Source organism: Pseudopipra pipra, chromosome 5 (assembly GCF_036250125.1).
Source record: "Pseudopipra pipra isolate bDixPip1 chromosome 5, bDixPip1.hap1, whole genome shotgun sequence".
Classification (NCBI taxonomy): Eukaryota; Metazoa; Chordata; class Aves; order Passeriformes; family Pipridae; genus Pseudopipra; species Pseudopipra pipra.
Genome location: NC_087553.1, coordinates 10,758,785 through 10,771,575, shown reverse-complemented (window position 1 = coordinate 10,771,575; position 12,791 = coordinate 10,758,785). Strand labels below are relative to the sequence as shown.

Genomic DNA, 12,791 nt, shown 5'->3' with positions numbered 1-12,791 from the left:
TGCAACTCTGAGCAGAAGCCTTGCTGGAAAGGGTAGGGCTCCCTTTCCACCCTTGTTCCCCTTTTAACTTCCAAATCTCTGGCAGAGTCTTCCTCACAGTTCCTCACAAGCACACAGGAAGTACAGCATTAAATCCTGTAACAGAAAATGTTTATTCATTTGCAGTTTTGTGTAATCAGTAGACAATTAGGACTGCTTTTAAGAATGGCACTTGCATATGAATTAAGCTGGTCTCAAAAAAAACCAAAACCCTCAGTAATGGCATATGAATTATGTTGCAACATTTCAGCTTGTACAGAATTCAGAATCAACAGAAATGCAATGAATTTCAGGGAACTGTTGTAATAAATAAATTTTCAGAGCTGTCTCAATGAACAGCAAATACTAACTAGTCCACAGCTTCCCAGAGAATCCATAGCAGCAATAACATACTCACCACACATAACAGACTAAGTTTTACCAGCTAAAGCTCATCATCCTTATCTGTAAAAATACAAGTTGCCTGTTTATTTCAACTGCCCTTATCATACTTCTCATCAGCCAGGGCTCCAGTGAACAACACCCCATTTATACCCACAAGCAGGACACCAGCTCAGGCTGCTCTGGGACATTATCAGCTCCTCCTGCCCAGTCAGCCCCACGCTCCACATCACAGCTAAAGCCAGTGGCAAGCCAGTCTTGGCACCAGGGACACCACGTAAAGCACCTCTGAGGTTTTGCATCTCTGGAACAGAGTTGTGGCACCAAGCTCCAATTTTAACACTGCAACATATGTGTCTGTAGGACACAAGCAGTTATTTGTTGATCAAAGTCACCACTCAAGTGTTTGCAAATAAAAGAAGAAAAAAAATATTTGCAAAACCAAACTTGGCATGCATTTGCAAATCAATAAAGAAGAACAAAGACTTAAACTATAACAAATAAAAAGTCAAGCAATGGTTACAGAAGTTGCCATATTAAGAAACAAGTCTGCCTGTGGAGACACCAGAAAATAGGATTAAATATAGAGAAAGAACATTGTCAACTCAGGCTTGCTGATTGTGCTACCAGAGTCTAAGAAAGAATTCTATCCTTCTAGATTGTACAATACCAATTTGAATTTGAATATATGCACAAAAAAATGTGTATATACAGATACATATATATAAAGATATATATATAAAGATATATGTGTGTGCATGCACATGCATCTGTAAAACCATGCTACAAGGTCTCAGCTCACATTTTGAGCAGCACAACAAATATTAGCTTTGAATTACTTCCTTTAAAATAAGAAAGAGGATGGTTAGCTGTTAAAAAAAACCCTAAAAATTTCTCTGTGGATTTGTGGATGTAAATACACTCCTCCTGCATTAAGCACTGAACTTAAAGGATCACCCTGTTATCCTGAGGGCTGAGCACTCTCAACTCCCATTCAAGACAGCAGAGGCGGGGGGGAGATAATCAATAACTTCTACAAAAAGAATATAAGAAAAACAGCATTTTTAACAAACGTTGACTTACAGAGTATAAATTGTACAATATCACTGAACAACCCTCAGGAGAAGTTAAAGGTATTCATTGTCTTACAAGAGTAAGATGCAGGGCTACATCTCAGCACAAGGATTCCTGTAACAATCCCACTGACAGACTCAAACTAAAACTCCAGCTACATGATAAATATCTTATCAGTTATCTTGCAATTACAAATGTATCCAAACATCCCTGAGCTCCTTATCAACACAAAATACAATGATCAGACCTTGCCAGGAGTAACTTATGGTTAGCATCACCAGTAAAACTGAAGAGAAATGCACCAGAGAATTCCACCAGCATCCAACAGATATTTTTCCACTCACAAACAAGTCTCAGGGGAATGACTTCAGCATTATCAATATAGAAACAGCCCTGTCTGTATAGTGTAAATGAAGAAGCATAGACTACTCTGCAAGGAAACCCAAGTTAGATCTGTTAGCTGGTGAGCTCTAATAGACATCAATAAGAAAGAAAGAAAAGGAGAAAAGGGGAAGAGAAGCCAGGAAGGGAAAGAGAAGAAAGAAAACAGAAGGAAAAAAAAAAGGAATCTCAAAAGCACTTGAAACTGCATTAACAGAGGCAAGAGTAGACAGCACAAAAGACAAGGTTGTGCAGCCCTTTTTAATCTACACTTTTGCACAGAGGTCTGCACCTTTCTACAGCTGTCATTTCAATTGAGATTTAATATATGGGCATAGACAAGGTTTCACAAGTTTTACTCTGCAGGCAACAAAAAGCTTGGGAGAGCATATCTAGATTACTGCTCACAGAAGTGGAGTAAAAATTGCTTGGACGTTGCTTCTCAACCCATGCATCACCCTTTCCAAGTGCCCTCATCCAGCCCTGCTCAGGCAGCAAACACAAATGCTCCTGAAGGTGCCCTTGCAGGCTGCCACCTGAGTGCCCTCCCTGACACCACAGGGCAGACAACCCACCACTCCGGCCTCTTCAGCAGCCCCACACTCACATTTTCAGGTAAATTTGGGGTGTATGCATTTGTTAAGGATTGGTATTTTTATGTAACAGAGGTAACAAAACAGAAGCACGCTCTGCCTATTCTATATGGCATTAAACACAAACCTACACGGGGTTATTTAAAACCATATAGATAAAGAAAGTGCAAGAGACTCGGGGAAGTACCTGTACTCCAGGATGAGGAGCAGTTCAGGTTATTGCTGATGCCCTGGCAGCAGCTCCAGCACACAGAGATGCCAGCAAGGTATCAACAACCTGCTGGGAGTACAATAGTTCAAAAAACAATTAACCTTTTGCATTCAAACAGTTGATTCTTTCCCCTTCTGGAATTCATTTCAAAAAATGTGCTTATGGACAGATTTACTCAAACATCAGGCTGAAGGCTGCTGCTCAGAATTAGTAATATTCAGTTTTGAAGTTTAGTAATAATTATTCCCCTACAGTATTATCATTTACCCAAAGAAAACTGCAAGCTTATGTGAGAAAAAATAAGCTTTTTTAAAAAAAATAAATAAATAAACCAACAGCCATCAGTGACTTGATCCTCAAAACACAGAGATACAGTTTTCCAGCAGGCATCATCATATTCATATTTCACACAGCTTTTAACAAAGCTGAGATATTTCTAAGAGGTCCAACCAGTCTAAGAGGAATGGTTGCTTTTTAAACCATCATCAGGGTGTGCCTCAGGACTTGAGCAACCATCAGAAAAGCATCATGAGTATATCTGAAAAGCACCACTCCTACAGAGTTAGGCAGGCAGAAATCCCATTAAAAAAAATAATGCTGCAGAATATAATTTTACTTTATTCTAAAATCCAAACCAAAGCATAAATCTTACTACAGAACAAAGCCAACTTAAGCAACCTGCGAAATACAAAAGTCAAACAAACCACTTTAACCCCGCATGTTTCACTGGTGGGTTGGGGGCATTAGCCAAGAAGGCCTCAGCTATGCTTTGAGCTATTTCTGATATGTGGAGGGTTTGTAATTTTCCAGCCTTGTGCAGGGGCAGAAGGAGAGCCTTTAGCTGTATTGACGCTTATAAATATCTTCTCCCCGATTTTTTTCAGAAGTTAATTGTCGTAAAAATACAAAGAGTCATGCAGAAATAGATCCTGGTCAGTAGACACTTCAGATTAAACAGCAAGTTCACTAAAGCACACCACAACAGAGTGACCAAACTGGGAACTTTCTTCCTAACTAGTGTCAGACTGAAAAAAAAAGCCATTTTTTCTAATCTTCAACCTGTTTGGCAAAAAGAACCTATACACTTCAGTGGGTGTACAGGGTGGTGTACAGGTGGGTTTTGAATCTTTCCAGAGGAGACTCCACAACCTCTCTTGGGCAGCCTGTTCCAGTGCTCTGTCACCCTCAAAGTAAAGAAGTTTTTGCTCATATTCAGATGGAACTCCTTGTGTTTTAGTTTGTTCCTCTTGTCCTGTTACTGGGCACCAGTGAAGAGAGTCTGGCCCCATCCTCTTGACACTCACCCTTCAGATATGTGGATCCCCTCTCAGTCACCTCTTCTCCAAGCTAAACAGGCCCAGCTCTCCCAACTTTTCCTCACAAGAGAGATGCTCAAGACCCCTAATCATCTCCACCGCCCTGCACTGAACCCTCTCCAGTAGTTCCTTGTCTTTTTTATGCTGGGGAGCCCAGAACTGGACAACGAGCTCCAGCCGTGACCGCACCAGGGCAGAAGAGAAGGGAATATTCTGCTACTGCACTTACCATGTGCCATTTCCCATTTTATTTGTAAAAAGTTACATATGTGAATAGAGCCATGAGGTGCTGCAATACTAAATCATAATGGTGATTTAGTCTATTTTCTTGGATTCTTGGCAGAGAAGGAGGCAGCTGCTTCATCTCCAAAAATGATGACAGAGTCACAGAATACTCTGAGTTGGAAGCATCCCACAGGGATCATCAAAGTCCAACTCCTAGCTCTGCACAGGACAGCCCCAAGAATCACACACCACATCTCAATCTTAACTGGCTTTTCGAAATACAAAACCTACTACTGCTCTTCTTCCCGTAGTGCTCTTTTAGGGCAGGTGTGTTGGTTTGTGCTTGCCCGGGGCAAAGCGCCTCGGCTGACGCGCCGGAACCGAGGAGCGAGGAACAGCAGCTGGAACAGCAGCTTAAAAACCGAACGCTGACAGGGGCTGGGTTAAGTACCACGGACAGATTTTGCCGATGATGTTCGTGGCCGGTTTGGCGGCGCCGAGCAGCGCAGGGGCTCTCGTGCCCTCTAGGGGGCCGCGCCCGCCAGCGCCGGCACCGCCCGGGGCGAGGGGGACCCTCATCACCATCATCATCATCATCACCGTCATCATCATCACCTCCACGAGACGTCTGCGACAATGACACACGCCCGCACAGAGGGAGAAGAAAAGCAGCTCCAACCCTTTATTTAAAAAAAAAAAAAAAAAAAAAAAAAGCCAAAGCTCGACAAAGGGATACGGCACTTCTTCCTCTCACAACTTCACCGAATCTCCAAAAGCAGCTCCGAGAAAGAGAGACACCAATAATCCCGCCCCTCCTCTCCTCCCCTCCCCCCCTCACTTAAAACTCAGACAGATATCGCATTATTTAATTGTTTTTATTACTTCCCAAATCATTATCCCCATGCAGGGAATTGATGCTACTGCTTACATCAGGGCTTAGAGCAATACTTGCAGCAGGGCTTAGAGCAAGACAAGTTGGACATTAAAAAAATGAGAAAAAAGGAACCTGAAAAACTACATAGCCCAAACGAGAGAGGCGTTTCTTAGAGTGACACTCTGACTAACACAGAAAAGACTTTGAGGAAAGGGTTTGGTAATTAACAAAAAAGCTTCTTCAAAACCAAGGAGATTAAAAAGAAAAATTAAAAATCCATGCATAAAGAAAAATCCAACTTCCACTTTTTTATCTGAATCTGTACATTTCTTTCCCTGTCCATCAAGGGATATGCTACAAGCCGTACATCTACCATTAGATTACATAAGTAAATCACAGCAACTGGCTCAAAGCTTTAATTGCAGCAGTGTTCTTTTTATTCTCAAACCATTTAGGATGCAGTCAGCTCACCCCATTCCAAGCCCTGTGGTTTGCAGGCACCAGAACCCAGCAATCTTTCCACTTCCACTCTAGGATTATTTTTTTTCATATATCTTTTTTAAAGCAAAAAGCCCAAGCAATATTCCTTCAATTTGCAAAACACAGCTATGTCTCAGTCTCACACACACCAAAAAAAAAAGAAAAAAAAGAGTTGGAACGTAAGCACACTAACAGCAGATTAGGACAGATTCATACAAATGTCACAGTTAACGTCCAAAACATCATGTGTCACTGTTTTTTCCCCTCCAACCCCCAACAAGCTTCTCAAAACACATTTCATACACAGGGTCACTGTGCTGGCTGTTTATTTAATTAACATGACAACCCAGAGTACACAGGATTTCTTTCAGTTCCCTAGCTTTGCATTTTCACACTTCAGGCAGAAAGAGCAGAAAGTCACTACTGTACTTTTACTTTTTTTGCCAATATGCCATAATATACATTTCTTGATTTAACCGATTGACCAAAAATAGATTCTAAACCATTCGCGAGAGTTTCAGCAGCAGTTCTAACATTTTTGTGAGGCTGAAAGAAAAAAGAAAAAAAAAAATCTAAGTAGAGCGGGTTTGCGTAAATGAAGCCATGCAAAAGAAAATAAAGTCTTACGTCTGGAATCCCTGGGTGATTTTTCCTGGAGCCTTACTTAAATAATTTACACAGTTGTGTTTCTGCAAGCCACCAGATGACATAACTCCTCAGTATTCCTTAGTTTTCGGTGACCTAAATGGTAATGCCAGTTAATCTTATCAGCTCAATAAACTTTATTAGCAGGAGGTATATGGCATATAAAACAAAACATGTCTAATAGGAGACCATTACTTTGACATAGACAAAGTTCAGTATTTAAATTTAATCTGCCTTCTCCCCTCCAAAATTTTAAATTTCTCTATATTTGCACCCTGATTGCTCCTATTTTCAGGCCAGAGAGCAGGATACATAATCTTAAAAATTGGTTATAATGTAAGGGTACATTTTCTGGGGTTTTAAGGCAGAATAGGAGAAAACCAGCAAAGGGGGGGGGGAAGCAACATACTCCCAGCACTTACAAAGCTCTTGCTGTCAAACAATGATAAGAAGAGATAAAGCCTTAATTTTCCCTTGAAAAAAATCCCAACAAATATATTTCTTTTTCTCCACTGTTTCTTAGATCTTATCACTGAAGAGATATCTTTAACCATGTGAACTGTTACAGTACTGTCTTCTCAACTCCGAAGACAGGCAGCGATAAGGACGGTCCTGGCTCGCAACTTTCCCAGGCTACAGGCTGGGAACAAGCAGAGTCACCACCCAGAACCCCAGGAAAAACAGTCAAATTGAGCAAAAAACCCTCCACTGCTGCTGGAGGAAGATAGAGGAGTCTGGCACCAAAGTCACTGATCTGAAAAAATAACTTCTGAGAAGGAGAAATGGGATGGGAAAGATGTGGCAGCACGAAACAGCTACCAAGTCTCAAACCAACTGAAAATAAGTGACGGACCCTCAGATGTCCCTTGACGAGGCAAGAAGCTTTTCACTTCTCCAACTGCCCAGAAAGCAGAAAAGAGCAAAAAGAAATACAGAAGGAAAATTGATAGAAAACCTCTCTGCCTCAGAAGCCAGAGAACGCGGATGGAGTTTGCACAAGGAGCTGGTGGGCCGGCAGCTGGGGACATCAGAGCTGCAGGAGAAACTCCTCCATCCTGGTGCTACCTCCTGCGTGGGTCAGGGCAAGGCTCAGCACCTCACAAGTCCCTTCTCACACAAGGTTGTGTCACCTACTGGTTTGGGGGCTAGAAAGTACTTCAAACCCTGATGTGTCCTGTCCCTCTGACAGTCTTCTGACCAAGGAAAAAAGAAATCTAAAAAGGCAAAGCAAACTATTTGCAGCAGCTGCAAATAACGCACACTTGTACTAAAGCCAAGTTAGCTGAAAGATTTCCATTCCCCCCAAAACAAAACAAACAACAAACAAGGCTCAAAAGCAAAATCAGGAGACTTCAGCACGGTTTAAAATTCTCCAGCTGCTATCTCCTGTGGGGTGTTTTACCCAACCAGTGGAAATCATCCCTTTGGACTGCTGTATGTCAAGATTAACACACACAGATCAGAGGCATAAGCTTCAGAGCACATGGGCCATATAATATTTTAATGGGAAACATCAATACATGTAACACAATTCTGCCCCTCAGCCCCCAACCTCCTCTCCACACTTTTAGGACGAACTAAAACGTTCGCGAAAACCTGGAGAAAAAAACTCCAAAAGCCGTCATCTTGGTGGCACTTGTGCATTTACCACCAAAAAAAAAAAAAAAAGGCATTTCTTCATTCATTCCCTGTGTTATCCATCCATTCACAATTTCCCTCTGCATCCTCTCTCAAATCTGGGTGAGCGAGCCCTCAAGGAGCTAAGCATCCTCAGCCAGCCTTGATGAAATCACAGGGAGAGGACACTCAGCTGGGAGCAAGATCAGGCTATTAGGAAGCACACACTTCTCAATGAGATCTACACACATGCCAGTCTGGAAGCTTTCAACCCAAAGAATTTGCCAAAGTTGAGAAAGAGAGAGAACACATACAAAAAGCAACCGCAAAAAAATAGAACGAAACTAAAAACTGAGAAAGAGCACTTTCAGCAGCAACAGAAGGCTGTGTCATGGTATGCCTTGATTTTTGGAGGGTAGTTTTTTGGGTTTTTTTAATGAAAGTTTTTCTTTTTAAATTCTTTTTGAAACGGATAAGCAACTAACATGAGACATATGTTAAGACCTCTATCCATGATGTCAGTTTGCAATTCCTGGTACTGTCCTTTACATCACAAAGCCACATAGATTCTATTTGGTATTCCAGTAGGGAAAAATTCAGGTTATAATTGAGACGTGTATGACTAAAAAAGAAAAATTCTGATATTCCAACTTTCTTTATAGAATCTCATATTAATGCAGACAGTCAGATAAGAAGGGAATCACACTGGAAAAATAAAAGCTCAATTAAATGCCCAGCAACAGGAAAGATTACACAGGAGGTGATGGGAAACATCTCTAAAACTTTGTCTTAATGTTACTCACTAAATTAAAGTATGTATTTCAAAGCAATAAAGTGGATCTATTTCCTGATGGAGATTATTGGCAGCTCCCAGATGTACTGATATGACCAGAAACATTCAGGGGGATGTTTTTTTAAAAAACAGGGGGCAAGGGAAGGCCTGGTTTTGTTTATAAAGGCCTCATCTCTATTTTTAACATGTTATATTTAAAAACTGTCCAAAAGAGAAACATTTACCTAGGGCTTCTTTAAGTCTACAGGGAGCTGATTTTCGCTATAAACATAAACTCAGTTTGCCATAAAAAAGTCTCACTTCTCCCAGCATTTCCTCACAGAGCTTTGTTTCAGCTTTTCAATTTTTCTGTCTTGCTAACATATATTTAAGAGGACAGTTTTTAGGAAGGGATGTTCACGTACACACAGCCATACTGTGCTAATAAAAAAAAAAAAAAAATAAATAAATAAAAAAGACAAAAAGTCTTTCCAGTCTCAAAAGTAGTCATCCATTTCTAATCACACAGTGACGCAAGCAATACCAGATCTCACTATTGATTAATAGTGAGTGAGAACAAAAGACAGAGAAATCTGCCAAAATCCTGCAACGGGTGAACCGAACAGTTGCCAGTTAACTCCAGCCCAGCTCCACAGCCTGAGAGTGGGAATTGCTGGGGCAAAGCTGACCACTGTCCCCAACTAACACACCACTGGTGAGGGAAAAGAAGTCTACCTTGTTAACCATCACCAGTTTAACATTCTGGTATTTACAGATGACATGAATTCTCTCTATAAGAAAAGAGAAGGACCATGGTCACAAACTAGTGAGCCCTGTCTCCGAATGATTACACTTAGAGATGTTAATTAAAAAACTGCTTTTATTAGAAGTGTGAGAGAGTGAAATATGTTTAAAACCTTACAAATTTAAGAAAAACCAGAAATGCCAAACATCATCAAGTAAGTATAAAGAATTTCGTGCCTTAGATATTGTATTTACAAATTATTCTTACACCCTTCTTTCTCTCTCAGCTCCTGTTAAAGTCAGAACTGGGTCAGCTTTCTACTTTTTCACACTGTAGTAAATATTTATTTTACCTAAGCAAAAATGTTAAATAAATAAGTATATTTGTTGTAAAAAAAGTCTCAAGTATATAAGGTTGTCAGGCCCTCTTCTAGAAAATGTCACAACCAACCACAAAGAGATGTAATCAAACCATTTCCAGAACCAAACTTGCCACCCACGCCATACAGTTAGATGCCATTGCTTGAAAAATACTTTATTGCTTACCCAGCAAGCAACCTGAAAGAAAACCTTTGGTGTACGGCAACACGCTTCACTTGACCACAGTGCACAGAATCATTTTCAATAGTAATTGAAAAAGAAAGCTTAACACCATTTGACACTTATTTTCCCCCTCAGGTTTCCCTTTTCGCTGCTCAGCAAGGGTTGTGCTACGCTCAGTTACACTCGACCCATGGAATGATTCTTTCGTGAGACGATCTTAAATCTCAAAAAAACTGAGAAACACTTCAAGCGCAGAACTAAGCCCACCTCATGTGGGTGGCAGCGCCCTATAGGGCTGTGCAGTAAAGATACTGGTGTTTGATCGTTCCTTTCTCCAGTTCCCCGAGGCGTGCATTTAAAAGAACGCATCGCCGGTAACAAAGTTCTCACTCAGCCATTCCAATCGCAGCCTCCCGAAGGAAACAAAGTTGAGATAAATCGCGTGTGCCTCGCACCGGTTCCCACAGCCACGGCGGAGCGGGAGCTATTGATTACACGCTCGGGAACAGCCTCGGGGAGGCAAAGTGCAAACACAAGCCCCGCGCCGGGCGCGCCAGCCTCAGAGGACACGCTACCGCCCTGATTAGGGACTTCTCCCACCGAGGACAAGCTGCTTGGCTCACGCACACACACCCCTTTAAAGCTTAAAGCAAGTTTAACAGGGCTGAGCTACCTTTCTAGGAAACTACAGGTTTGAAAATGCGAGGCTCGCAAGTGATGCGCTGGGAAACCCGAGGGCTGCGCTAAGGGCAGGTTCCCTCCGGCTCCGAGAGCCAAGAGAGCACCGTCCTCCCCAGCCCTTTTGCCAGGCTTAAGGAAAGCCAGCGCCGGTGATGGCTGTGAAAGAAAAGCACACCCCGAGCCCTCTCCCCGTCGCCCGCAGCCGGGGCAAGTCAGGCTGCGTCCGGACAGCCCCACTTCCCCCGCTTCCCTCCCAGCCCCGTCCCGGGACGGCCGCCCTGGGCTCTCCGCGCCGCGGGGCACCGGGGAAAGCCCGCACCGTGCGCGGCCCCTCCGGCGAGGAGCAGCTCCTCCGCGCCTCCGCCGCCGGCGGGACCCCCAGCAAAGTTTGAGACGCGTTCCCCCAGCCCTTGCCCTACCTGCTCCCGGGGGATGCAGGGCAGCGAGGTCCTCCGGTGGGTCTTGTTGCCGCTGCCGCCGCCGCCCGACATCTCGGGGGAGATCATGGAGCTGGACCGCCGCCGCCGCCTGAGCACCGGGGCTTCGTCCGCGGCCGGGGGGGCGGCGGGAGGCTCCGCCAGCGGGGCGGCCCGCCGGGGGGGCCAGAGCCGGTCGGTGTAGCCGGCCAGGAGGATGCCCAGCAGCCCCAGCAGGTAGGCCAGGTAGGGCCGCCAGGACGCCGGGACCCTCTCCAAGGCGACGAGGGACGTGGTCCTGGCCGCGCTAGTCACGGTGAGCATGAGGACGCCCTGCCTCAGCTTCAGCACCAGCCATGTCACGGCGGCCAGGCAGCTCAGCACCACCCCCGTGGCGGCGAGGGAAAGCAAGTGATCCTCCTCCTCCTCCTCCTCCTCCTCCTCCCCCGCCGCCAGCGCCGTCTGCGCCACCGCTTCCCCCCCGCAGCAGGCGGCCAGCAGCAGCAGCAGCGCCGCCGCCCGCACACGGCCCCGCACCGGGGAGCGCCCCGCGCCGAAGAAGGCGCCGGCCAGGCAGAGCGGCACCGCTCCGGGGGGCACCCAGCCCCAGCGCCGCGGCCCCGCCAGCGCTCGGCCGCGCTGCCCCCGCACCAGCCTCACCGCCAGGGCCAACGGCACCGACAGGCAGCCGGCGCACAGCGCCCAGGAAAGTTTCCGGCGGCGCCAGGTCTCCCGCGGCGGGAGCAGCGCGGTCCGGGCCGGCGCCCCCCGCCCCGCCGCTGCCGCCCCGCCGCCGCCCGGCCGCCGCCCTGCCGGCGGGCAGCGCCCGCTGCAGCCGCCCATGGCCCCAACCGGCTGCCCCGCACACCCCCCGCCGGGGTGGGCGCCCGCCCCGGGGCTGATTCCCGGCCGGGCAGGGTCCGGTCAGCGCCCGCGGGCCGGGGGCGCTCCCCGCCGGAGCAGCGCCGGCATTTCCTGCGGAGCGCCGGGCTCGCCCCCCGCCCGCCTCCCCCCCGGGAGCCCAGCGCCGCGCATGGGGGGCTGGGGAGCGCCTCGGCTCTCCGCGACCACCCCGGGCCTGCGGGGGGGCAGGGCGGTGAATTATAACTGCTTTTTAAAAGTGCAGGAGAGGAAGAGACGCGAGAAATCCTAAACAGTGTAAGAAATCGGAGAGGGGGGGGCTGGCGGGTGGGGGAGAGGCAGATGTACCACCTCAGAAGTGCTGCTTAATTTCTAGGCCATCCTTTGCCTCACGGGCACTCCCGGCGGAGGCAGGGAGGAGGAGGGGGGGAGCGGAACGGCGCTGCCCGCCCGAGGGTCTGTGCCCGGCCCGCGGCATTCCCGGCCGTGCCCCGCGGGCCAAGGGAAGGAGCCTCCCCGGTCGTTGCGGACCTTGGGGGAGGAGAAATGACCGGGAAAAAAAAATAATAAACAAAGCCCAGGACGAAAAAAATGGCAAATAAAAGGCCAGGGGAGCCTGGGCAGAAGTTGCGAAGTACTGCCAGGAGGGCGAGAGAGAGATCCGCGGGAGGGACTTGAACGGAGGCTGCTTGGGAAGAGTAAAAGAGGAAGAGCGAGAAGGAAAGGGTTTCCCTCCTGAACACTGCTGGGATAATCCTTGAGTTTTACGCGCTGAAAAATCAAGTGATGAGCGCTCCCCTCGGCCGGGAGAGGAGGCTGCCCAAAGCTCAGCAGCGAACCTGAACAGAACAAGCCAAACCCGAGCAGCGGAGCGGGCTGTCGCGGGAGGCTGCGGGGAGCGGCGCGGTTTGCCGCTTCCAAAGCGGCCGGAGCGACTC

General features: G+C 46.6%; 1 protein-coding gene across 1 annotated transcript in view; it reads right to left on the bottom strand.

Moving 5' to 3' along the window:
• The window catches only part of PDE3A (phosphodiesterase 3A), a 240,389-nt gene extending 228,965 nt beyond the window's left edge, over nt 1-11,424 (bottom strand). Inside the window, exon 1 of the mRNA XM_064654410.1 lies at nt 10,996-11,424. Coding sequence (XP_064510480.1) covers nt 10,996-11,316 — 321 coding nt within the window. The 5' untranslated portion in view covers nt 11,317-11,424. The remainder of the gene's footprint in view (nt 1-10,995) is intronic.
• Between the last annotated feature and the right edge of the window lie 1,367 nt (nt 11,425-12,791).